This window comes from Pipra filicauda, unplaced genomic scaffold, assembly GCF_003945595.2.
Source record: "Pipra filicauda isolate LSUMZ 115617 unplaced genomic scaffold, ASM394559v2 scaffold413_size774581_pilon, whole genome shotgun sequence".
NCBI classification, from domain to species: domain Eukaryota; kingdom Metazoa; phylum Chordata; class Aves; order Passeriformes; family Pipridae; genus Pipra; species Pipra filicauda.
In genome coordinates, this window is record NW_024104547.1 from 509,925 (window position 1) to 532,908 (window position 22,984).

The window sequence follows — 22,984 nt, forward strand, 5'->3', positions numbered from 1 at the left end:
ACATCTCTAAAATCAGGCCAAGCAAGTTCAATTCAATCTCCTGCTTGTACTCCTGAGGAGGCAAAGCCAATTCTCTCCTATTCCCATTGGCACTGAAACCACAGTCCACTGGTTGTGGTTCAGCCGGTGAGCACCATCAGTAGAAGGACCTGACCTGGAGCAAGTGTTTCACCCACTCTCTGTGGCTGGGAAATGCCCAGTTCTGTGTCCCTGGGTGCCCATCAGAAGCCTCTCCCCGTGTGTTCCTGTGTCTCACCCCACAGTGGATTTGGGGCCGATCTCAGCTGCGCAGTGATGAAATGTGAGGCTGCTCACCCACGTGGTGTTATAAAACAGCATCTCCCAATTAGGCCCAGGGAGAATGTGAATTTATTTTCCCATGAACCAAATGTGGCACAGCTACTTTCTTTCTCAGTGATCTATCTGTGAGATAAAACAAGTCCTCAGCGTCTGTCTTAAATACTGCAGTGTTGACAAGTTCTCTTGACAGAAATTAGGCTAATGTCCCTCACGACTGCCTTAGCTGTAGGAACGAGGCTTTCAATTGGAGCTTGGGAAAGCACTATACCAATGCACTCTCCAAGGCATCTTCTTATTCCAGCTTTTATTATCCAGATTTGTTCTCACTCTGCCTTGGCAGCGTGGCTGGCAGACTGGTTTCTCCAGCACGTCCTGCTGGTCTCACAGCCAGGCGGGTCGGATCAGGCACCTTCCAGTGTTGAACCAGGGCGGTGTTGGCCAGCTGTCTGCAGACCTGGGTGCCCTTGGCTCTGGGGGATGCTCTGGGCTTGGGGAGGTGTTGGTGCCAGGATGGGACTGGTGTGAGGTGAGCCAGCTGACAGGCACTGGGTGGAGATGGGATCCAAGGCAATAAGCTGCAGCCTTGCCAGCAGTACAGCGTGTCCTGAAACGCTCCCGCTGCGAGCTGGAGCTGGGAGAAGGGACTGTTTGTGGTACACGTCTGTCTTTGCAGCTTCAGCCTGGACTGAGTTACAGACTCAGAAGCTGAGGACAGATCACTCAAATATGGACATGAAGACCCCTTCTTGAACTTCCCAGCCTTCCCCTTGACAATAATTTCTTTTATTGTCCCTTTGCTGTCTTTAAGTTGCACTTCAGCTCCTCGTTTCCAACCACAGATTAACCATGGCTGGCTGGGACCTCCTGATTCTCACACTGGTGTTGGTCCTGGTGGATTATCCTTCTGTAGAGAGCCGTTGTGTCCTTTCCATGCCTCCACATTGCCAGGTTCTTTGGTGGCCATGTCACCAGTCCCTGGAGGGAGGAAGAGGGGCTCTCTGGGAGTGACAGATGTGGGAGACATAGTGGTTGATGATGTTCTGGGGGTGCTAATCTCCATCACAGTAAAGGAGCTGGTAGTGCCTGGCTCAAGAAGTTATTAAATGCCCAAAATTGGGCAGGATGGATATCATCCTCAGTTCCTTTTGTCAGGTTCTCAGTTCTCCTGGTCACCTCCCTCGTCCTTCTCTGCCCATGTCCTGCATTGATCTTCTCTGAGTGCAGCCAAGCCTTCAGCATCCCAGATGGGCTTTCTGGAGTAACAAATACACCTGAGGGATGACAACTATTCAACAAGTTGCGGTAACACTACAAAGGCTTGGGGATAAATAATGTAGTGAGTTGGAGAGGGATTAAACCTGGCTTTTGTAAATAAGTTTCTCATGGATGTTGGCTTGGGGACATGATGGGACAAAGGTCACTTCAATGTCTGTGCAGCCTGGCGTGTCGTTGGAGAGATGAAATACCAGAGTGTGTCTGGACACCTTTGCTCTGTTTCTTCTGCTGCTCGGACCTATGTGGGATTAAACTCTCTAAAGTGCTGCAGTTCACAGACTTGAGCCCACTATCAGAAAAGAAAATAAACCAAGTTCCTCATACTTAATCCCTGAGCACATGGCTCCTGCTGTAGCCGGGGGCTGTGGTAACACTGCAGTGCCTGGCTCAGAGCTGGAGAGAAGGGTTTGCTTAGCAAGTGACAACACGTGTTTGTGCCTGTTTTAAACAGGGCAACCCTTCCTTTTCCTCCCTTGTGGCTGTTTTTTCCTGATGTGTTTCCTGCTGTTGCAGTGCAAGGGAGAGCAGCCTTTGCAGAGGGAGGTGGAAGAGCAGAGCACTTGTTGTGAGGGGCCCTTTGCCTTATGAAGTGTTTCTCTGCTGGAGCAGCAGTGGATCCATCAGCAGGTGCTGCAGCACCTCTGTCAGAGAGGCACCACATGTCCCTCCCGAGCCCTCCTGTCACCCCTTCCCTGGGAAGGAAGGTACCTCCCAGGCACAGGTTTTCCTCCCAGGCACCTCTCTCGCATCTGCCTTTACTTCCATTGCTTGTTATCTCAGAGCATCCCGGGAAGCCGCAGGCACCTCCTGGGAGGAACGTGCTCTGCCCTGTGCGTGGTGTGTGGGCCTCTCGTCCCTGGTGGTTCCTTGCCATGAGAGGGGCGAGGTTTGGCGGGTTTTGGCAGGAGCTGGCTCAGCCCTGGGCACAAGGCTGGGCTGTGTGTGCCATCATCAGCACCAGCCCATCAATCCAGAGAACGTAAATCCCAGTGCCACGGGAGAGCACTGGCTGGGGGAAAAGTGACAGCTGTGAGTGTTGTCCAGCCCAGTGTCCAAACTGAACTGGTGCTTTGGCATCTCTAATCAGGTGTTACTCACTGGAAAGCCCCTTCCTCACAGTGCTTTGTTCTCCACTGGCTGTGGATCGAATCGCAGGAGGAGGGATTTGATTCTGGCATCGTTTTAAAAATGTTTTCGTTCTATCTACTGAGGGAAACAAAGTACAGAGAAGATTTCTCAGCACTGGGACAAAAGAGTGGCTCTGAAACCCTTTTCAGACAAACAAGTGTTTGAGCTGTAGGACTGATGGATGGTGCTTAAAAGACATGGTTATTGCAGCAGGCAAAAAATCCTAGAGTGCAAGGAAGTTCTCCCAAGGGTTACTCCCAGTGAGTGTCTCCCTGGAATCCTGGTTGTGAGGAGCACTTGGCACCTCGAGTCCACCCAGTGGCATCAGCCATAGGAGAGCAGTAGCCCAGCAAGCACCAGTAAGGTGCTTCTCTCTTGGTAAATGAGAAACTGGAATGGGATCAGCCCTTTTGGGGTGGCTTCACTGCTTATGGCAGAGAGGTTGGAACTGGATGATCTTTAACATCCCTCCCAACCCAAACTGTTCCACAATTCTTGCTCTTCCCCCTGTTCAGGTGGGATTCGAGTCCTGCAGAAAGTTGTGCTGCTGCTTTGGGACCCATGAGAAGCCTGGGCAGGAACAGGGATGTCTCAGCATAGGACAACTTTGGGGTTTTCCAGGGATCACTTTGCTGCCAGGGGCAGTGCTGAGTGTTGAACTGGGAACAGATTCACTTTTGGCAAGCTTGAAAGCATTTCAGGTGGCTTCTGTCCCTGCTCTACTGCAGCATGGAATAAAATCAGTGTTGGAGAAGATGCTGTAGTTAGACATCACCATTTTGACAGGTCGAATTGCAGGATATTTATTAGCATAGCTTGGAGTGTTACAGAAAGATTTGTCAGATAAACTAGCAAACTCAAGTGCCTCACGTGGAACTTCCAGGATTTTGTTGAGGTTCTTTTAACTGTTCTTCAGTCTCTCAACAATTGATCCCATTCAGGCATTTCTGGAAGACCCTGTGGATGTTGCTGCTGTGGACTGAATGTCTGTGGCTTGGGGATCCAGCCCTGCCTGCTCCATGTTTGTCTGGGTGCTCTGGGAGGCAGAAGGCAGCAACAGTGAGAGACATTTGCTCATGTTTTAAGGAAAAAACTCTTCTCTCGTGGTTTCCTCTGCAATGCCAGGAAGAGAAGGACATCTCTTTGTCCTTGTTGGCCCTCTGCACAGCAGGATGTTTGTCTGGATGCAATGATAAGACAAAACAACAGCGATGGAACCATGCTGACACCCCCAGGACTGCTCACTTGCTGGCAGAGTTAGCACAGTGGGACTGGCCAGGTGGGTCACCCCAGGGCTCCACCCTGCATCCCATCCCCTGCAGTGCTTAAGGAACAGTTTATGAACAAGAAAGCATACAGTGATTTTATAAAAGAGTGTTCTCTTTAACTGATTGCAGTGGGTAATTAGAGCCCCCATTGTCACTGATGGTGTGGACCTTTGAGGATGTGCTGTGCTCCTTCCCAGCAGGAACACAGAACCAGTGGGAGTAAGAGCTGCAAATGCAGTGGATTTGTAAAGCATCCAGTGTCACAGGAATCTGTACTTGGAATGTGGACACCAGTGTCTGAGCTTCCTCATGGCCTGTGCTGGGAGTGAGGCAGTGTGGGAAATGCTGGGGAATGCCAAGGGATACTGGGACTGCTGCTGGGGAAGCTCTTGGGCTTGGTGCAGTGAAACCTCTCCCAAGGCTATCAGGAGGAGGTGACATAGAGCATATTAATGACCTTTTCCAGTGGCACTTAATTGAGAGGAGCAGTGAGTGCCAGAAAGTGAACTAATACAAAAAGCTGTAGCTGAGTGAAAAAGGGGCAGAAAGAAATAAATGAGATTCAGGCTCTGGGCCTCCTCTTCCCATCAGTAATCCATCTCTTCCTTACCTGTGTCTGCTACACATCTTCCCTTCCTTTTGTATGTAAAAATGTTCTGTTTGGAAATAACAAGCAATCCAGGGAGTGGTATGACTTGCCTTTATAGGTAAGAAAGGAAAAAAAAAGGAGACAGGCTTTGCTGCTTCCTTATTCAACAGTGCCAGCTGGAGAGTGTGGGGTCAGAGCTCACACTGAGCCCCCCAGCACTAGAGCTGCCTCTGTTTGCCCTGGAGCCTGGCATTCTACACGAGAAGCAGGCCACATCTTCATGCTGCCAGTGTGCCAGGGTGTGGGATATCCCATCCTCTGGCCAGAGCAGGGGCAGTGTCCCCCTGTGTGTGACCAGCACATGATGCCCCAGCCTCGACTCACCCCTGGCACTGGTGATTCCTGGAGCTGTTGATGCAGCAGTGGGGAGCTCTGCTGCTTCCTGGGATTTGTCTCCTTGTGTTTTTTAATCATTATTTTATTAAAGGAGAAGGTGCCATCAGATAACTCATTGTGGATGCTCTGTCAGTGTGATTATTTTAATACTGCAGCACCGCCGGTGTGTTTTGCTGGAACATTCACTTATTGATTCCGGATTCCTTTGTTGCCTGTTCCAGAAAGTCCCTTCCCCTCACTCCCTGTTCGAGGGAAACAAAGAGTAAAGGAAGGTAGATGTTATCTGAGGCTTGCTCACATACCGAGGTGATTTCTGAGAGCTGCAGAGCCACTTACTGACTCAATAACTGAGGTTTGTTTTCACATCCTTAATAGATTTTTGAATTGTTTTGCAATGGCAAACAAGAATGCTCACTTGGGGACAAAGCAGGGATCTGCTGAGCTGAATCACCTTTGTTCTGCTTTCAGAAACCTTCCCAGGGGACATTCCTGTGCCACAGGGGACAGAGTGGTGCTGGAGGGGGGGAGTTTCACGTCCCTCTTGGGCCCCTCTTGCTGGGCAGTCAATGGATGAAAGCTTGGGGGTCCAAGAGCTGGGGAGGGCCTGGGGAAGCCACTGCCAGGAGAGTAGTGAGTTACTGCACAGTCTCAGTGGGAGTTTGCAGGTCTGTGTATGAGGTACAACTTACCTGGTTGTGTTTAACGCTGTTGCTGTGTGGTGTGTCAGGGCTCAGCCTTGTTCCCACGCTGAAACTCAAAACCACCTGTGGCCAGCAGTAAATGGAATAATCACATAGGATATAATGGAATAATCCACAAGAATCATCGAGTCCAGTGTGCTGGAAAGGAGCTGGGCAGGATGAGACCATTCTCCTTTCGAGAGGAAACGGTTGGTCATTTGGTTGATCTAGAAGAAGAGGGCTGGAGTTCCTTGGATATCACCTGGATAACACTATTGAGTGTTGCATATTCCACACAGCACCCTTGTGCTTTTACTTAGTGTTGTATAATGCACCTGATCCTGCCTCAGTTGTGAGTCTGTTTTCCATTTGTTTATTTATTTATCGTCTTGTTTTCAGCCTCTGCAAAGCTTGATATAGGCACAGAGCCTGGGAAGCGTACCCAGAGCAGAGTAACAGATAGCTGTGATTTGGTTACAAGGCAATAATTTAAGCCGACAGGTTTAGCTGATAACATAAAGCACGCGAGAGGAATCGCCTCGCTTTATAAATGTCAGCAGAACCCCTGCGAGGGAGCTGCTGCCTCAGAGCTGGCCCCGGTGCTGCTGCTCCAGCCAGTATATTACGAGGAGATATAAACAGGTGTCTGAAAAAATCTGGCCGACCAAGATTAAAAGAATGGGGCTATAAATTAAAGTCTTCCTCGGCGTCACTTTAAGCAACCTTCAGGACAGAGCACATCGGAACAGATCGAGTGCTAACGCAAGGAGGGAGCTCCAGGAGGCCGGGAGCTTTGGGATGCAGAGGCTCGACACGTGGCTGCACCCAGGTGTAGAGATGGTTTGTGAGAAGAGCAAAGCCTGTCCTGGTGCTTCTGCAGCTGATAAAGGGATTAAATGGAGAACAGGAATAACTCCATCCCTGCAGCGTGTTGCCACAGGATCAGTGTCTCCCGCCCGGAAAAATAAATGCTGTCATTTTGCTTTGTCATCTATTCCCAATAAAGACCTTGTCATTCCTGCAGTCACAAGGGGTTTTTTATTCTCTGGAAGTGCTTTACCTGTTGGACACTATCTTTTTGGTTGTGAGGCAGCTGAGTGATTGAGTGGCAGGTGGGTGGCATGTCCCTGTCAGGGATACTGGGTGAGCTGCTCAAACCCTGGGGCTCTCTCTCTGAGATCCATCAACCCAAGGAGATGCAGGGACACATATTCAAACTGAAAGATTAGATATTAGGAAAAATCTTTCCCTGTGAGGGTGGGGAGGCCCTGGCACAGGTTGCCCAGAGAAGCTGTGGCTGCCCCATCCCTGGAAGTGTCCAAGGCCAGGTTGGATGGGGCTTGGAGCAACCTGGGCTAGTGGGAGGTGTCCCTGCCCATGGCAGGGGGTGGAACTGGATGGGCTTTAAGGTCCCTTCCAACCCAAACCATTCTGGGATTCTATGATCAAACAATTTTAATTGTGGTTTAAAAAATTTCATGTGTGGGATATTTTTAAGTGGTAAGGAGCACAAACAGGTTGTGGGGGCAGGGGTTTGCTGCTGCCTCCACAGCTGTAGCCCTTTCAGCAGGTTCACAGAGGGGATTTCACAGCTATTTCTGCTCACTGGGTACTCGATTTAGAGGTGGGAAATTAATTAGAATGGAAACTCCTCTTTCCCTTTATGAGGAGTGAAGATCTAGCAGCTGTCTGGGAAGTGAGACCATCCAGTAACACGTATATGCAATGCCTACCTGTGGATACACATCTTTGATTTGTCTAAGGTGTCAAGGAGAAAAAATGTCACAAAATGGCTTAAATATAAACATGTTTTTATATTTTTTAATTGAGTTTTATTTCCCAAATGCAACTTAATGCAAACAATAAGTAAAAAATTAATTTCTCTCAGGAAAAAGCTATTAAGGATATGATTCTTTTTTAGCAGCATGTGAAGCTGTGTAATTGCTTACATATGTATTGCTCCAGAGTGTGGTCCCAGTTGTTGAATAGTATCAAATTACAGGAATCAAAGAGAATCGACTATTTTTAAGGGAAATGTCTAGACGCTACATATTGAAACATGATTAAAATTCAGGATTTCCAGCTTACTCGTTTAAATCAGCAATTTTAATCACATTATTCAAGTCAACCCACCCTCAAACACACTTTATGAATAATACTTCAAAATACCCCAAACTACATAAGACTGGAGACCTGTCTTGAGTAGCTGTAATATTTTTAAGTGACAATGTCAGTCTCTTTGTTGAAAACAGGGATGTTTTTCATGGTTTATGTATTAAAGCAGCATGTTTGTCCCGCTGTGGCGTGAACCTGTGTTCAGAGCGAGGAGAAATCCCTGTAGCCGCTTAAATACATCAAGGCAGAGATTTTTGCTCTGGGGTTTGGGTGGTCCTGGTCAAATCTCGTTTAATGTGCAGAAGCAGAAGCAGGGAAGGTTTGTGCCCTCTCTGGTGCCGCCTCCTTAGTTTGGCTGCGCTGGGTTTGGGAGCTCGTGTGCGCGGCGGGTTCGTGTTTTGTTTTATTTACCGCTCGCTGAAAATAGAAACGGCAGGGCCGGTCCCCCGGAGCCAGCCGGCCCTTCTGGAGCCTGCGTTCCGTTTGGATGGTTCATTCAAGCACAGCCCGTCCTCCTCCTCGCTCTCCCCCGCCAGCCGAGCGGGTGATGCGGCGGGAGCGCGGCGGGAGCGCGGCGGGCAGGGCACGGAGCAGGGGAACCGGGCAGGGGAACCGGGCAGGGACACGGAGCAGGGTCACGGAGAAGGGACACGGAGCAGGGGCACGGAGCAGGGGAACCGAGCAGGGACACGGAGCAGGGACACCGGGCAGGGATACCGGGCAGGGGCACGGGGCAGGGACACGGAGCAGGGGCACGGAGCAGGGGAACCGAGCAGGGCCAGTGGGCAGGGACACCGAGCAGGGCACGGAGCAGAGGCACGGAGCAGAGGCACGGAGAAGGGACACGGAGCAGGGGCACGGAGAAGGGACACGGAGCAGGGGAACCGAGCAGGGACACGGAGAAGGGACACCGAGCGGGGGCACCGGGCAGGGACACCGAGCAGGGGCGCGGAGCAGGGACACGGAGCAGGGGCACCGGGCAGGGGCACGGAGCAGGGACACGGAGCAGGGGCACCGAGCAGGGACACCGAGCAGGGGCACGGAGCAGGGACACGGAGCAGGGGCACGGAGAAGGGACACGGAGCAGGGGCACCGAGCAGGGGCACGGAGCAGGGGCACCGAGCAGGGGCACCGAGCCGCGCTCCTCCGGCGGGGATGGCATTCCTGGCTGTGTCCGACAGCCCAGAGCTGCTGCCGCCACTGCTGGGGCTGTGACCCGGCTGTCCCAGCGCTGGCGACACGGCCAGGACAGCCACTGGCTCCGGGAGGGGAAGGACCCAGCTCGCCCCTTGCCTTCTCTCCGGGGCGCTGTTTGTGTCCGCGGAGGAGGGACATGGCCTCGTGCATCCCTGTGTTGCATCAGCACGCGATGACATTTTGTCCTAGAACAGTTTGGGTTGGAAGGGACCTTAAAGCTCATCTCATTCCACCCTCCACGGCAGGGACACCCTCCACCAGACCAGGTTATCTTTTACTGTGTGTTCCTTGCTGGCAGACCCCTGTCTCTGTGTCTCCTAAACCAGGGAGAGGAGATGCAGTGTTGTCCTTTCCATGGACATCCTACAAACTCCTTTCTGACCAGCATGTCCCAGCTACAGCACCTGTGAGGGGCACGGCTCCTCCATTCCTGCAAAACCTTTTCAGCGTGGGAAGATGCTCCTCTAGATAGACATAGGTTAAAGCTCCCATGTGTCACAAGTTAAAGGAACAGGAGGAGGTTTGGATCTGCTCAAAAAAAGTGGAAAGCACTTCAGGTGTGGAGGAGGCATATCTGGCCTGTCCTTGCATAGTTTGTGGGAAGATAATCACATCTGTCCCCTTGCATATCCAACCAATGCAACTTCCTATGGGCAGGATGTGGTGGAGTGAAAGAGGAGCTATCAGAAATGCACCTTGTTTTAATAGGAAATCCTCCAAAATGGATTTTTATGGTTTTTCTAAATGCATGTATACCTGCTGTGGGCTTTGAAATGTTTTTGTCTGAGTTGTGACAAACATCCTAGTCTTGTGTAGGAAGCACCAGGTCCTTTGATCAGGGAAATGTCTCTTTGGTCTTGAAGAGGGAGGGATCAATCCGGTTGTTCCCGAGACTAGAGCTTTTTGTCTTTGAGTACATGTATTTATTGTACAAAATAATTACCCTTGCCTTCACTTGCCTTTGGTGGGAGATGGTCCCTGTCTCCTGCATGCTGTGTTATGTTATCTGAGGTGTCTTTTTAGGTAAAAGGGAAGAGATAAAGGAAAGGCTGAATAGGGACTCCTCATCAAGAGGGAGGAAGGTGAGCAGCTGTGTGTCTGTCTGTCCATCTGTGACAGCTGAGATCTCTGCAGTCATTCAGCTGCAGCCTCACTCTCCTAAACAAGCAGATTTCTTGCATCAAAAGAAGAAGCACCATCAAGAAGAAGCAACCAAATATTGCCTCCTGTCCACCCCAGTGCTGGGCTTGCCACCAGGATGTGTTTGTGGTGAACTGTGACCAAGGAAAAACACTTTCAATTCCCCATCTTTTCTGTATTTAAAACCAAAGCTTAATGTATTCTGTGTATTTTTGTTGGCAGATAGTAGTGATCATGTATTCCTTTTAATACAGTATTTCCAACTCAGCCCAGCCTTGATGTTCAGTGTACCTGGCTGGACTCTGCAGGATGCTTTGATTTCCCTTTGGCAGCTGCATTTTATGCCCCAATCAGCAACCAATTCCCCTTTCTCCATATAGTCTCCAAATCCACTCCTGCTGTGGAGTTTTAGTGCTCTCCTAGGAACTGGTCTGGGAGGGAGGAGGGAGCTGATGCTCTGCTGGGCTCAGGGTTCCACCTCTGCTGTGGCTCAGAGCCAGCCTGGCAGCACGGGGAGAAGTTTGGTGGCTCAGGGTGGCACATCTGGGAGGGTAAAGCAGCACTTGTGGTTCAGAGGTGCTGCTGGAGGGGAGGGCAGTTGGTGGTGGATATTCTGCTCCTGGTGCAGGATGAGGCTTTTCTCCCTTTCTCTGGGGGAGAAGTGTGTGCCTTCAGCTCCCAATTCCTCACAAAGCTGGAACATTGCAGATGTTCTGAGATAACCCCACCTTTGTTTGCAGGTCAGGCTGTTCCTGCAGGGTCACATGTGAGGCTGAACCTGCAGACAGGAGAGAGAGAAGCCAAACTCCCAGACAGTGAAAATGGGAGAAGTGACACGAGAGAAGAGAGAAGAAGAAAAAGGTACAAGAGGTGCAGCAGGGTGGGTGGGCTGCAGGATTCATGCCTTTTATTAGAGGCTATGTTCCCTAGTGCACCCAATTACCGTCTCTTCCTGAGACTTAATTGCTGATTCAAGAGTTCAGCAGTGCTCAAAACGCAGCCCTGTCCTTTGTGATCCCTTCAGGATGGCAGTGGAAGTGCCCTCAGTGCACATTCAGAGACACCCTCATGGCTTCTCATGCTACGACACCGAAACTAAATTGGCAGTGTGGCTTCTTTAAATGAGATTTAGTCCTTTGTAATATCTGCAGCAGTTGGTCTGAAACTGCTTTCTGAGCTCAGCCCCTGGGGACAGCTGTGAGGGGCTGTGTGACCTGAGCCAGGTGCCCTGTTCCAGCTGGGAGCAGGATCCCAGCTTTCCCTGGCCCATCGGACGCTGCCATGGTCTCCAGGGATCACACTGCCTTCCTGCACCCACACTGTTAAACGTGTTCTGAATGTTCCACTGGTGCTGACTTTCCCCTTGGCACCCTCCTAACCAAGACAGGTTTAGTTTCTGTGGGGAATCTCTTTCCTGAAGTGTGTGGGATTTCCCACTTCTTTCCTTGCTCTCCCACTGACTCCTGCTCAGGGCGTGGAGATGCTCTTTATCTTCATGGTGCCTCAGCAGCTGGATTTCCTTTTTATCCATGCAAGAGTGATTGTGGCCCAGATAAACCCTCCTTGAACCAATGAGAAAGGCATAAAGAGCAGCACAACATGGTTTTTAGCATTTCTGTGTGGATTTGCCCTTGCTCTGACTGATGATGCTCATCAGAACTTCAGCTGAAATCTCCAGGTTAAAGCTTGTGAGTCCTTAGCAATGATTTAGTGCCACAGGGGTGCTTTCTGTATTACAACATGAAATTCTGAGGCATAAATTAATCAGCTATTTTTATTGTGTTAGAACTTTAGATTTTGGGTCGGAGGGTTTGATTACAGAGCCTTTCTTGATTGCCAGGGTGAGGTGTGTGCAAACCACTCACAGAATACAGCACTCAGACTAATCTTTTATTGAGTGTGATGCTTTTTTAATCCCTTTCCTCCTGCCCTTAGCCATTGCTAGTATGTCACAGTGAAAATAGTATAGATGCAGTTGTTTACTCAAAACATGTTCTGGTTTGTTTTGTTTCTTCTGCAAGACTGGGCAAGGTGGATGTTGATGCAAATTCATTCACGTCCCAGGAGCTCAAAGAGGCCTTGGCGAAAATGAAGGAAAGTGAGAAGGCAGAAAGGAAGGTAAGGAGAGTTCCCTGTTTGTAAAGCAATGCACAGTGCAGGGCTGTGAACACACCCTGTGTTACACATTGCAGAAATATGAGGGTTAAAGTGATTGCTTGGGAAAATACTGGGCAAACTAATCTGGTGAATATGAACCTAAAGTACCATTGCTAACCTGTCAGTGATACAGTTCCCTGGCTTTTCTGTATGATTCTATAATTCTGTGAATGGTTTGGGTTGTAAGACACCTTAAAGATCATCTCTTTCCAACCCCCTGCCATGGGCAGGGACACTTTCCACTAGCCCAGGTTGCTCCAAGCTTCTGTCCAACCTGGCCCTGGACACTTCCAGGGATGGGGCAGTCACAGCTTCTCTGGGCAACCTGATTTATTTATTCAACTGCTGCTCGATTCACAAAAATGTCTGCAGACCCCAATGTGGCCAGATTGCAGTGTAACAGTATTTATAAAGGGAGTTCCTTTCCCTGTTACTACTCTCCTTGCTTTAGGTTTCCAATTTCATGCCCTGGGTAGCAAAACCCGAGTGGCCATGGTGAAGCACAGGCTGAAGTTTCCTTACACAAGCTGCAACCCAAAGTAAAATAGAATAGAAGTGCTGCTTCCAGCCCTCTCCAGGCTTGGAACTGTCCCCAGCCACTGGTGGGAGGATATGTGACTCCTCAGGGAGCCTCTTTGCCCTCTCCCCCTCAGCAGCATTTCCTTAGGCCTTCACTGCTCCTGCTGCCTTGGCATTGACTCAGTTGAAGGACAACTGAAGTAGAATTCAAGGCTCTGAAGTCTTGAAGTCAGAGTAAGGCTTTTTTCCCCTTATGTGGCAGCAGGGCAGTATTTCATATGCTCTAAGATTATTTCATTGTTGCTGGAAATGAGGATCATTGAAATGCAAAAATTAGCGATGCTCTATTACATGAAAATAAGCCATATTTTAAACCCCCTGTTAGAATAGCTTTTGTCCCATCAACTGGGCTAAAAGCAGCTACATCTAATGGACCTAAAGTATTCCATTTACAGTCACTCCTGCAGGGAGCAAATTCATCCTTGAAGGAACTGTGTCAGAGGAAATTCAGTTACACCGAGCCTGTGCCTGTCTGCGCTCCGGCAAAGGCAGTTTGGAGTGGTTGGGTGGGGGTGGCACTGTGTGTGGTACCTGTGGTAAACTGGCCAGCAGTCATTAGGCTGACAGAGCTTTCACTTCCATTGCTCACTTGTTTTTCCCCTGATGGCTCCAACCCTTGGCTTCTGTTGCTGTGTGAGGAGCAGGGCAGTGCTTGCAGGGGACTGGGGCTCGTGGAAACCCTCCCGTTGGGGGTCACTCCTGGGTACAAACATGGCTTGGTATTTGTGTTTGTGATGAATCCCTTTGAAAAGGGTCTTTCTGGCTTTCTCCTGCTCTAGGAAAGCCCAGCTCCAGCCTGGCCTCTCCATGCCCTGCAGCACCAGGCTGTCCCCGCCTGTCCCAGTGCCACCAGTGCTCCTGTGCCTCTGGGGCTCTCCTAGATCTCTGACAGATCATTTTCCTTCTCACCACATGCCTTTTGTCAGCTCTCTTGGTTTGTGGCAGCGCTTGGGGTGCTGTTACTACCAGGGAGATGAGCCCTGCTCAGGACAGGCTGTCCCCTGGCCAAGCCCCCTGGCCTGGCACTTCAGCTACCCCCAGCTTATCACCACTCCTTCTGCTTCCCTTTCTGACAGCTTCTGTCCCCACAGTGAGTGCACCTTTCCCTGAGAGATAAAACCATCCTGGAATGTTGGGATGGCAAAAGCATCTTCATCCATGTTCGAGGAAATCTGCTTGATGTCACTGGCATGGAGTCACTGGGCACTTCAGGCTGGATGGGACCTCTGGAGCTTTCCAGCCCCATCTCCAGCTGCAGGCAGGGTCAGCTGTGGGTTCAGGGAGGTTGCTCAGGGCTTTCTCCAGTCAGATCTTGAGAACATCTACTTGCAGGCGAACAGAGAACAGCAATACTGCCTCTGGGCCCCATGCACTGGAAAGACATGTGATGTAGAAATGGTGTACAAATGGTGTATAGACCTAGAAGTGGTGTACAAAGCCCTGGTGCTCACTGGTGCTGCAGGTATGTCACAGATAACTGGGTTCCTGGGCTTCTCAGAAGGAGCCTCCAATGCTGCCCCTGCCTCTCTAGTGCACAGCACTAAATCCATTGGCATGGACAGCCAGGTTCCCCTTGTAAATTTGAGGCTGGGATTTCTTTCTGTGTCTGCCTTGTCTCTCTTTATCTCCTATCTTCACATGTGGTTTCCTCCTCCTGCTTTCAAGGCTCAAGAGGAAGAGGTGAGGAAGAAGTTCCGGCCCATAGAGCAGCTGAAGGAGGAGTTTGAAAAGCTGAACATGAAGATGGAAACAGATTATGAAATTATGGTTAAATTAATCAGCAAATTCAACAGTTCTGCCTCCACGCTGGATGAAAAAGTAGCAGCCCTTTATGATCTCGAATATTATGTTCACCAGGTAACAAGAATGCATTAGTAACTACCATGTAAAATCCAGGGGATGTGGTGTCAGAAACGGGGGTTTATTTTTCTTATCAGTATCAGGTAATACAAATTGCTTAATTACCATAATCCTGGGACAATAACAGACAGCAGAGGGCTAGTGCAGGCTTATTTTATATCCAGGTTTGAATTAATCATTGCTTGTGCCAGGAGCCAGAAGTTTCCTAGGGGCTGCCTGATCTGTTGTCTGTTCTCAGGTGGGTTTTCTTATCCTCTCTTTTTCTTCTTTTATCTGCTTAATGTTACAAAATGGGGTTTTATGTGCCATATTTGGGTAAGTAGAGTGGTGGCTGCTAAGAAAATAATTATTTTCTTGCTGCTTCCATGGAAAGCTGCCGTGGTTGCAGGTATGTGCCCTTACATCAGTTCACAGGGAATGTTTTTAAACCAAGGAGGCAACAAACACCTAAAAACCTCTATTTTGTCTTGGCTTGAGTAAGCAGTGGCATGTAGAGCCTCACTGTGCTAATTAGCTCTGTGTGAGGGTGAATATATTTCCTGAAGTCTTTCTTCCTCAGGTTTGGGCTCACACTTTTCCCCCCTCCCTCTGATCTCTCTTGCTCTGCTCTCAGCTGACGCATTTCTACAGAGCTCTCCTCCCTTGGGCTTGGTGCCTTCCCTGGTGCCACCCCTAGGTGGGTGTCTGGGCATCGAGGCTCTGTTCTGCCTCATGGGAAAGGACTTGGCTTCTCCCTCCCCAGTGACTGGGATAGTCGGGAATGGTCTGGGAGAGTTTCCAGTGTCACTTTATCATTTCAGAGGGTGAATGGGACAACTCTTGGGAGGTGCCCTTTCACTGGAATGTGACTTGTTAAACCAAATGTGGTACTTTAGGGGCAGATAGCTGAAGGAGTGTGTTGCTGAGAGAGGGAGTCCATATGCCAGCTAATAGAAGTGTTATTTCCAGGGCTCTTTGTCCTGAATTTCACACTAAATCCCTGTCCTGGGCATGCAGAAGCTTTTGTGCTGTTTGTTCTCCCTGCTTTTGTTTCACTGATGGCATCCACCTGGCTCAGAGAATAAGTGTGAACAATGGTTGCCCAAAGAGCTTCATATTTGTACTCAGGGCTAATCCTGCCTGGTTAAGGGTTCCAGCGTGCTGAAAAGTGGCCCCCAAACACCCTGGGATGCTTCGGATTCCAGTGTAAGGATCTGCACTATTCCAGCATAAAATCCTGCCTGCTTGTCATAGCACAGGATGGGGCAAACAATTTCAGATTGGTGAGAGGAGCAGGGACTGGAGCATCAAAGGGAACCACATCCAGCATCAAAGGGGTCAGAAAGGGGGCCTGGCAGGGAGGCTGGCGGGAGCACAGAGGGCTCCTTTGTGCCGTGATCACAGCGCTGCTCTGTGCCCGCGCTGGCGGGGCAGATGGCTGGGCAGCACCTTCTCGTCAGGCAGGAAGCTGATAAGAAATATGACTTGTCTCTAAGCCAGCATGGCTTTTCCTCCTCTTTCTTCTTCCAGTCAGTTGAATGCGTCCAGAGCATTATCTCTGCTTGGGACTGACTTTAGCGGCACTGGCTTAATGTAATTACTGAACAGCAGCCAAATGTGCTTGTGCCGCATAACCCTGGAAGGGCTGAACCGTCAGGAGTGCTCTGCAGTGAGTCCCAGCCGAGGGAGGACAGGGATCCTTGCAGGTGTGGCTGGCCCAGGGCAGCTCCCACCTCATGTGGGACCAGTGACGGCTCTGCTGGTCCCGCTTCCTCCATCTGAACGGTGACGTGCCATGGCTCTTGATAACTGTTTGGCTCCTGGCCATCCTGCTGCTGCCTCCGGGGCACAGAGTGCCCTGTCGAGTGGAAAATGCTGTGCCCTGGAGGGTGTGCAAGCAAAGGATGCTCCCTGCTCCGTGGTGTGGTCATGAGCCCCCCGAGCAGCGGGATGAAGCAGTGCGTGGCTCCGAGCGCGCTGCAGGGAGCAAAGGAGCCTTGGCCAGTGCCCAGCCCGTGGAGAGATGCTCTCCCCTGCTTTTGAAGAGTCAGCCCAAGGGCTCTGTGTATGCTCAGATTTGTGTTGCCAGCTCTGGTTTACTTCTCCTCAGTCAGGATTCAGCTTGGCATGTTCAGGAGCTCGTCTTGGAGAAGGGGCAGGAAGGTTTGGCTTGCTGAGTTATCTGTAATGCATGAAACCAAATGCAAATGTGAGGAGGGCAGAGCGTAACTCATAAACAGCATTCATGGTGCTTGCACAGCCGTGTGTGGAGCCAAGACCTGTTCTCAGGCATTGCAGCCTCTTTCTCTCAATTATTTACTCTCCTTATCTTCCTCTCTCCCCTCCTCTGACATGCTACACCATCTCTCAGTGCTAATTTCCTCTCCATCTCCTATGGTTGACACGCTGCTTTCCCTTGCTCTTGTTTCCTGATGTTTTCTCTCTCGCCTTCCTTCCCTATTTTCTTTCTCCTCCGATTCAAAGCTGCTCCCTGAATAACTGCTGTCATATTTGCTCTTCTCCCATCCCTCTCCTCTCCCACTTTGCCTGTGTACTTTACTCAAGAGCTCTTTTGATCTTTGGTTTTCCTTCTGTGCCGATTCCAGTGGACTGAAGCGAGGCACGAGCTGCTGCCTCACAGCATCTGCCGCTCCCCAGAGAGGTTAATGCCTTCAAGTTGTTAAGTTTGGGGATTTTGTTGGTTTTAAAACGGTGGCTGAGGGAAGGAGCTCTCACAACAGGCTCCAGTTAAAAAAGATAAACACATCTTCAAAATAGGCTCTACAGCACAATTTATATTCTGCAGCTGAGGCGTCTCACTGACGCTGGAGCTGGTCTGAAGGACTGTGCTGGTGAGGTTACAGTGGGGGTTGGTTTTCCACACCTGATGTGGGATGCAAACTCCTGCCTGTCCATTGTGCAGAAGTCAACGTCCAATTCCAGCATTAAAACAGTTTCTACACAGGCTGAGCAATAAAAGGACCCACTGACAGCTGAAATTAGGTTGCTGCATAGACTTCTTTGTAGACAAAGGTGGGTCTGCAGAAAAGTGAGAGTTCTGGCAGGCCTGGTTTATTGGGACAGTTAAAAGAATGGGATCTGAAAGGATACAAAGGCTGCTGCAAATCCTCAATCAGCCCCAGCAGACCTGCAGAGACCAGCTTTGCAGAGGAACAGCAAGTGGTGGGTATTGTCCCTGTGGGGAGCAGAGATGAGCTGGAGCTCCCCAGGTCCTACTTTGGTTGGTAACAACATACCCGTAGGACATAAAGCTTCTTCCTTCTCTTGGGTACCTAAAATACCTGATTTATGGCCAATTTTGGTGAAGGTACATGGTTGGATAAATATAACACTGAGCATGAAGTCATGGTTCACTAGAAGAGCGTTCCAGCTGGAGCATGGTGCTGGAGCCTGACACACCCTGCAAGCCTTGTGGCACTTGTCCTGTCCCACCCCATCAGGGGGTCGCTTTGCCTGGCTGATAACTCATTTTTATATTCTGTTCCCATCCACCAATGATTGCTCTTTTCTCCCTGTCTTTCAGGGAGGAGAAATGTCGAATTTCTAACCCTGATTTTTTTGCACAGGCAGTTCTGAGTGTTCATCAGATCCCCTTTTAAACTGCAAAAAAAAAAATCCTTGAATACCAGAATGCATTGATTTGACTTTGGATTGAATTTTGTACTTGAAGCACTTTGTGCTGTTTCTCTAAATTTTGTTTGCAAGCACTCAGAGCCTTTTCTGATCTCCTCTTCAGGAGCAGATGCCCACTGGGACTGTGCCTGGTTAGCCCCAGATCTGGTTAGAGTCAAAGGCTGATGAATCCCCCACCAATGTGTGAACTTTTTCCTTACTGGCAGTTAGTCCAATATTTTTTGTTTTAGAAAAATAATTTCTCGGGCTGCCCTGAGGGGAAGTTCCTGGCTGGCTCCTCCAAGCAGGGACTGGCTTTTGCTTTCCTTGTCCACATGAAGTTGTTGATGGTACTCATGGAAATATTCCCAGAACTGCCCATACTCCTCACCCCAGGCAGCACAATGTGCACTGTTGGTGCTGACAGGCTCCTAAACATCCCTGACTCCTGGTGCTACAATGGCAGCATCAATTAATTAATTGCATTTCCAAATGTGGGGTTCCCTGGGTTCCCAGTAAAGGCCTGCTCAGGTGAGAGAGCAAAGAGCTGGAGTTTTCTGATCAGATGTACTGAATTTTTGACCCGAGTTACCAGAATTCATGTCAGGAACAGTTTTGATAGCTAGAATCAAAGTATTTGAGTTTCCAGCAATGCCTTCTGCATGTGGCAAAGCCACCCATCAGGACACTGTGCCTCTGCAGCCACGACATCGTGGCAGGATTGTACAGAATTCAGCCACAGCCGCTCCCGCGGAATTTTTAATTGCTTTGAAACTGTGCTGGTTGGACCAGGAGGGAAGGGATGCTGTGCTCTTTGAGGGGTGGTGTTCTCCAGGAGCTGGGGGTTCATGCTGATGGGGACCTGCTCTCTCCCAGGTGGACAATGCCAAGGATTTCCTGTCCATGGGAGGGCTCCGGCTGGTGATCGAGGGGCTGAACAGCTCCGAGGCGGCGCTGAAGGAACACGCTGCCTTCGTCCTGGGAGCCGCCCTGTCCAGGTGAGCCCCGGCCACCCCGGGACACCAGGTGGGCTCTGTGCCTCTCTTTGTCTCTCTTGAGTTATTTCTGATAGCAGAAACTGAGAGCTTCTCTTGGCGTGTGACACACCACATTGTCTTATCCCCCAAAATTGTCTTCTCCCCTTTCCTTGCCACCCCCCTTACCCTGCTCTTCTCCTCAGTCCATCCTCATCCAGCTCGTTAGACTTACCCAGAGTGATTTGGTGTTGAATCTATGGTTGTTTCTTGATTTCCCTCAACTCCTTGTTTGTACAAAGTCCAAGGGGGGATGATTCTGCCTCCCTCCTCTCCCCTTGACAGCCCTCTCTTGGGGAGGATCTGAAGGAGGGTGCAGTTACAAGTGCCACCTTTCTCCCTCCTATTCCTTTCTCCTGGGCTGCTTTAGGATAGCAAGATGCTGGCTTCAGAAATATAGCAACTGCCATGGTCTTTGGAGGGGGGTTTTAGCCCCACAGACATGGTGCTTCTGACACCAAAAGGGAACGGGGTCAGAAGCTGAATCAGGAGGAGACTGGCCTGCAGGATATTGCAGGTTCAGGGGAAGGAGCCCGGTCTGCCTCGTGCTGGGGCATCACATTTAGTTCTTCAGGTGATACCATGTGGGCTCCATTTGCTAGGTGCCCTTTTTGTTTTGTGGGGTTTGGGGCTTTGTGGGATGTGCGTTGAGAGGTGCAGAGGCTTTAGAAATGCACTGTATGGTCCCAAACTCCAGGGTCAGAAGTGCAGAGTGCAGATTGAAAGTCAGGACTGTTTTATCTGCATATTTCCACACCTAAAAGTATAGTTGCCTTCTCCAACATCATAAATTATTTATGGCTGAGTCTAATACACGGTGCACACATTTCTTTGGCAATCTTGTGTCTGATGCAGTTGGCCCTCAGTGTGTGTGAGGTCATACAGCCTCATGGACAGGAGCAGGTACCCAGATTTACACCAGGAAGGGATCCAGCTGCTGGCCTGAAGCAGAGCCTGACTCACTGATCACTATAAGATATGCCCTTACACATCAGAAACACAGACCTGCTCTTCATATTCTGGTGTATCCTAATGTTGGAAACAATATTGGAATGGTTTCCTCAGGGTCTTCAGTTGCATGTAGACTCTTAATTTTATGTTTCATACAGCGAAGATTATGAAGAGGATCTGGAAACCTTTGCAGGTAACTTGTGAAATAACAGGAGCTGTTAAAGAGCTTCTTTCCAGATGTAGCTGACATGTCATGGTCAAGACTCAAAAAATTCATTGTCACATCATATGATGTGTAGCAGTGGCCACAAGAGTCATGCTTTTGTGTAGCATTCCTCACTCGAGTGCAAAGGCCTTTCCTTGGACAGAAACAACCTCTCATCTGATATGACTCAACTGCTGCTTCAGAAACTTTTAGACCTTTTTTTCTTTGAAGGACATTCTGGCAGATGGTGATTTTGAGTGGTTTGGATGGTACATTATCTGAGAGCTCTGTTCCAAAATATGAAGATTATTATGCCTGGGCTTGGGTTTGCTTTTTTTCCCCTTGCTGTCCTTAAGCTTTCTCAATAGACACCTACATGCCAACTTGTCTGCTGTGTGCTCTCTGCTTAATTTATTTGTTCATACATTTTCTCAGCTTACTCCATGCTCTAGTTAAACTGTCAGGGGCATTTCAGGTACTTCACATTAGGCATTTCCTGATGTCTCGTGTTTTTCTGAGGGCTTGTTGTTTATTTCTTTCACACATGGCTGTTCCTAGGAGCATTGGTTAGGGGGTAGGACTTTCCAGTAAATTCCCAGAGGTGTCACAGTTCACTGGGCTGTAGGGACATGATCTGCTTGTGTGCCTGGGGATGGTGTCAGATCCTGCACTGGATGCTGAGCTGTGCCTGGGCTAGAGGTGATGCTCTGCTGCTCACCAAATGGATCTGTGGCCACCTCCCGGGTCTCTTCAGCCAGGCTGGCTCAGGCCAGCAGTTCCAAGCCAGGCAAACATTCCCAGAGGAAAATCATGGCATGATGATAGCAGCTCCACAGCCTGGCACGGGAGGTCAGTAACTCCTGGCACAGCTCAGGCTGGAGGAGGGAGTTTGGCTGTAGGCAAGTGTTTAACACAGGAGAAAACCACTGGACATAGAGTGATCTCAGACGTGCTTGGGTCACATCCAGAGCTTTTCAACTCTTAAAAATACCCAGGACTTCACCAGATTTGCAATGTCCTTAGCTCTGATCAGGTAGTGAAGCAGGTAAGGGATGGGGAGCAATGAGCTGCAGCACCCAGGTCTGGCCTGCACACAGTCCTGCCAGGACCTGGCTCCCAGGTCTGGCTGTGCTGAAAGCCCATTTGGGATAAAAGGTTTTTCCAGGGGATTAGCATCTTGAGCCAACAGGCCAGGTGGCTGGCCAAGATTTGGATCAGCAAAGGCAGGAGGAGGAGGAAAAGGCACACCAAGGCCAGCTCAGGATTTCTCCTTCCTGATATTGCTCCTATTTATTTGGCTTAAACCAGACTTGAAAAGCAGCTGCAGCACAGTGTGATTTGGGCCTCAGGGCACAGGGTCCTGGGGTCCAGCTGCCAGGATCTGTCCTCCCAGCATCCATCTCTGCCTCTCTGAGCCTCTGCCACGGGAGACCGTGACCTGACAGGGAAGAAATCAAGGTTTTATCTCTTGTTTCTCTTATACGTCCTTCACTTTAGGCATTTGGGTTTGAATCGCTGAGTCTGTGACCAAATCAAACATCGTTCCATCTGGTGGAGTTCTCTGAGCAGTGCCCTTATTGCAACTCTAAAACCTCATCACAGTCTTACTGTTTTTAAACCTTTAACAAAAATGTTTTCCGTTCTGCAGTTTGCGAAAGTAAACTTCATTTGAACAATCCTCAAGTGCTCTGATTGGAAATAAAAGTTAAATGCACTAACAAAAATAATTGCTAGGCATGTGGGGTTGTACATTTAGGTATCCATAATTCACTAACAGTGTATGCCAATACACAACATTATCTGGATTTCCAGTGATTGCATTAGCATAAAAGCATGTTAGCATTTATCCTGTGGTACTAACATTTAAATATATATAAGTATGAAATATTAAGATACAGCATTTTGGAGGCAAGTGAAACTACTGTCTCTAAAATGTTCTTGCATATTTTGAAGGTACACTCCAGTATCTTCAGATGACAATCAGCATTCGCACCATTGGGTCCCAACATTACAAAAATGTCAATGTTTTATGCAAAGAGGAGCTATATTAAGCTAAAAAAGATTGCTGATGAGAGAAGTGTCTTCTGATGTCCTCTGAGCTATTTACAGGCAGCATCTTCCTTTGTTCGTGGCACAGCCAGGCCTCTGCGCAATCTGTATCTCCACGTTTCACAAGACTGGAAATGTGAGCCAGAAAGGATTATGCTTGTGATTAAAACCTCCATTTTTAAAAACTTTACCTTCAGGAAACGTTTTTCCACACCAATAATTTGACCATTTTAGTATTTTGTAATAAAAGGATTTTTGTAATCCGTTTAGAAGGGGAATAATAATTTATGTTGGATGCATTCTTGAAGCTTTATCCCAAATGCTCCCCGTGCGCTTAGGGGTGAGTTGGAGGTGAGGATGGAGAAAAGTTAAGCTGTGGGACCTTCAAGGCAAAGGGAAGCAGTTTGTACTTCATTGGGAGAGGGCAGAAGGTGAGATTTTGGCCTGGC

At 49.3% G+C, this 22,984-nt stretch overlaps 1 protein-coding gene across 2 annotated transcripts in view; it reads left to right on the forward strand.

Annotated features, from left to right (window-relative positions):
* SIL1 (SIL1 nucleotide exchange factor) overlaps positions 1-22,984 on the forward strand; it is a 99,907-nt gene that overhangs the window by 45,013 nt on the left and 31,910 nt on the right. For both annotated transcript variants that reach the window (XM_027745130.2, XM_039385485.1), the window contains exons 4-7: positions 10,829-10,949; positions 12,110-12,206; positions 14,490-14,681; positions 19,173-19,294. In XM_027745130.2, the coding sequence (XP_027600931.1) occupies positions 10,829-10,949; positions 12,110-12,206; positions 14,490-14,681; positions 19,173-19,294 (532 nt within the window). The remainder of the gene's footprint in view (positions 1-10,828; positions 10,950-12,109; positions 12,207-14,489; positions 14,682-19,172; positions 19,295-22,984) is intronic.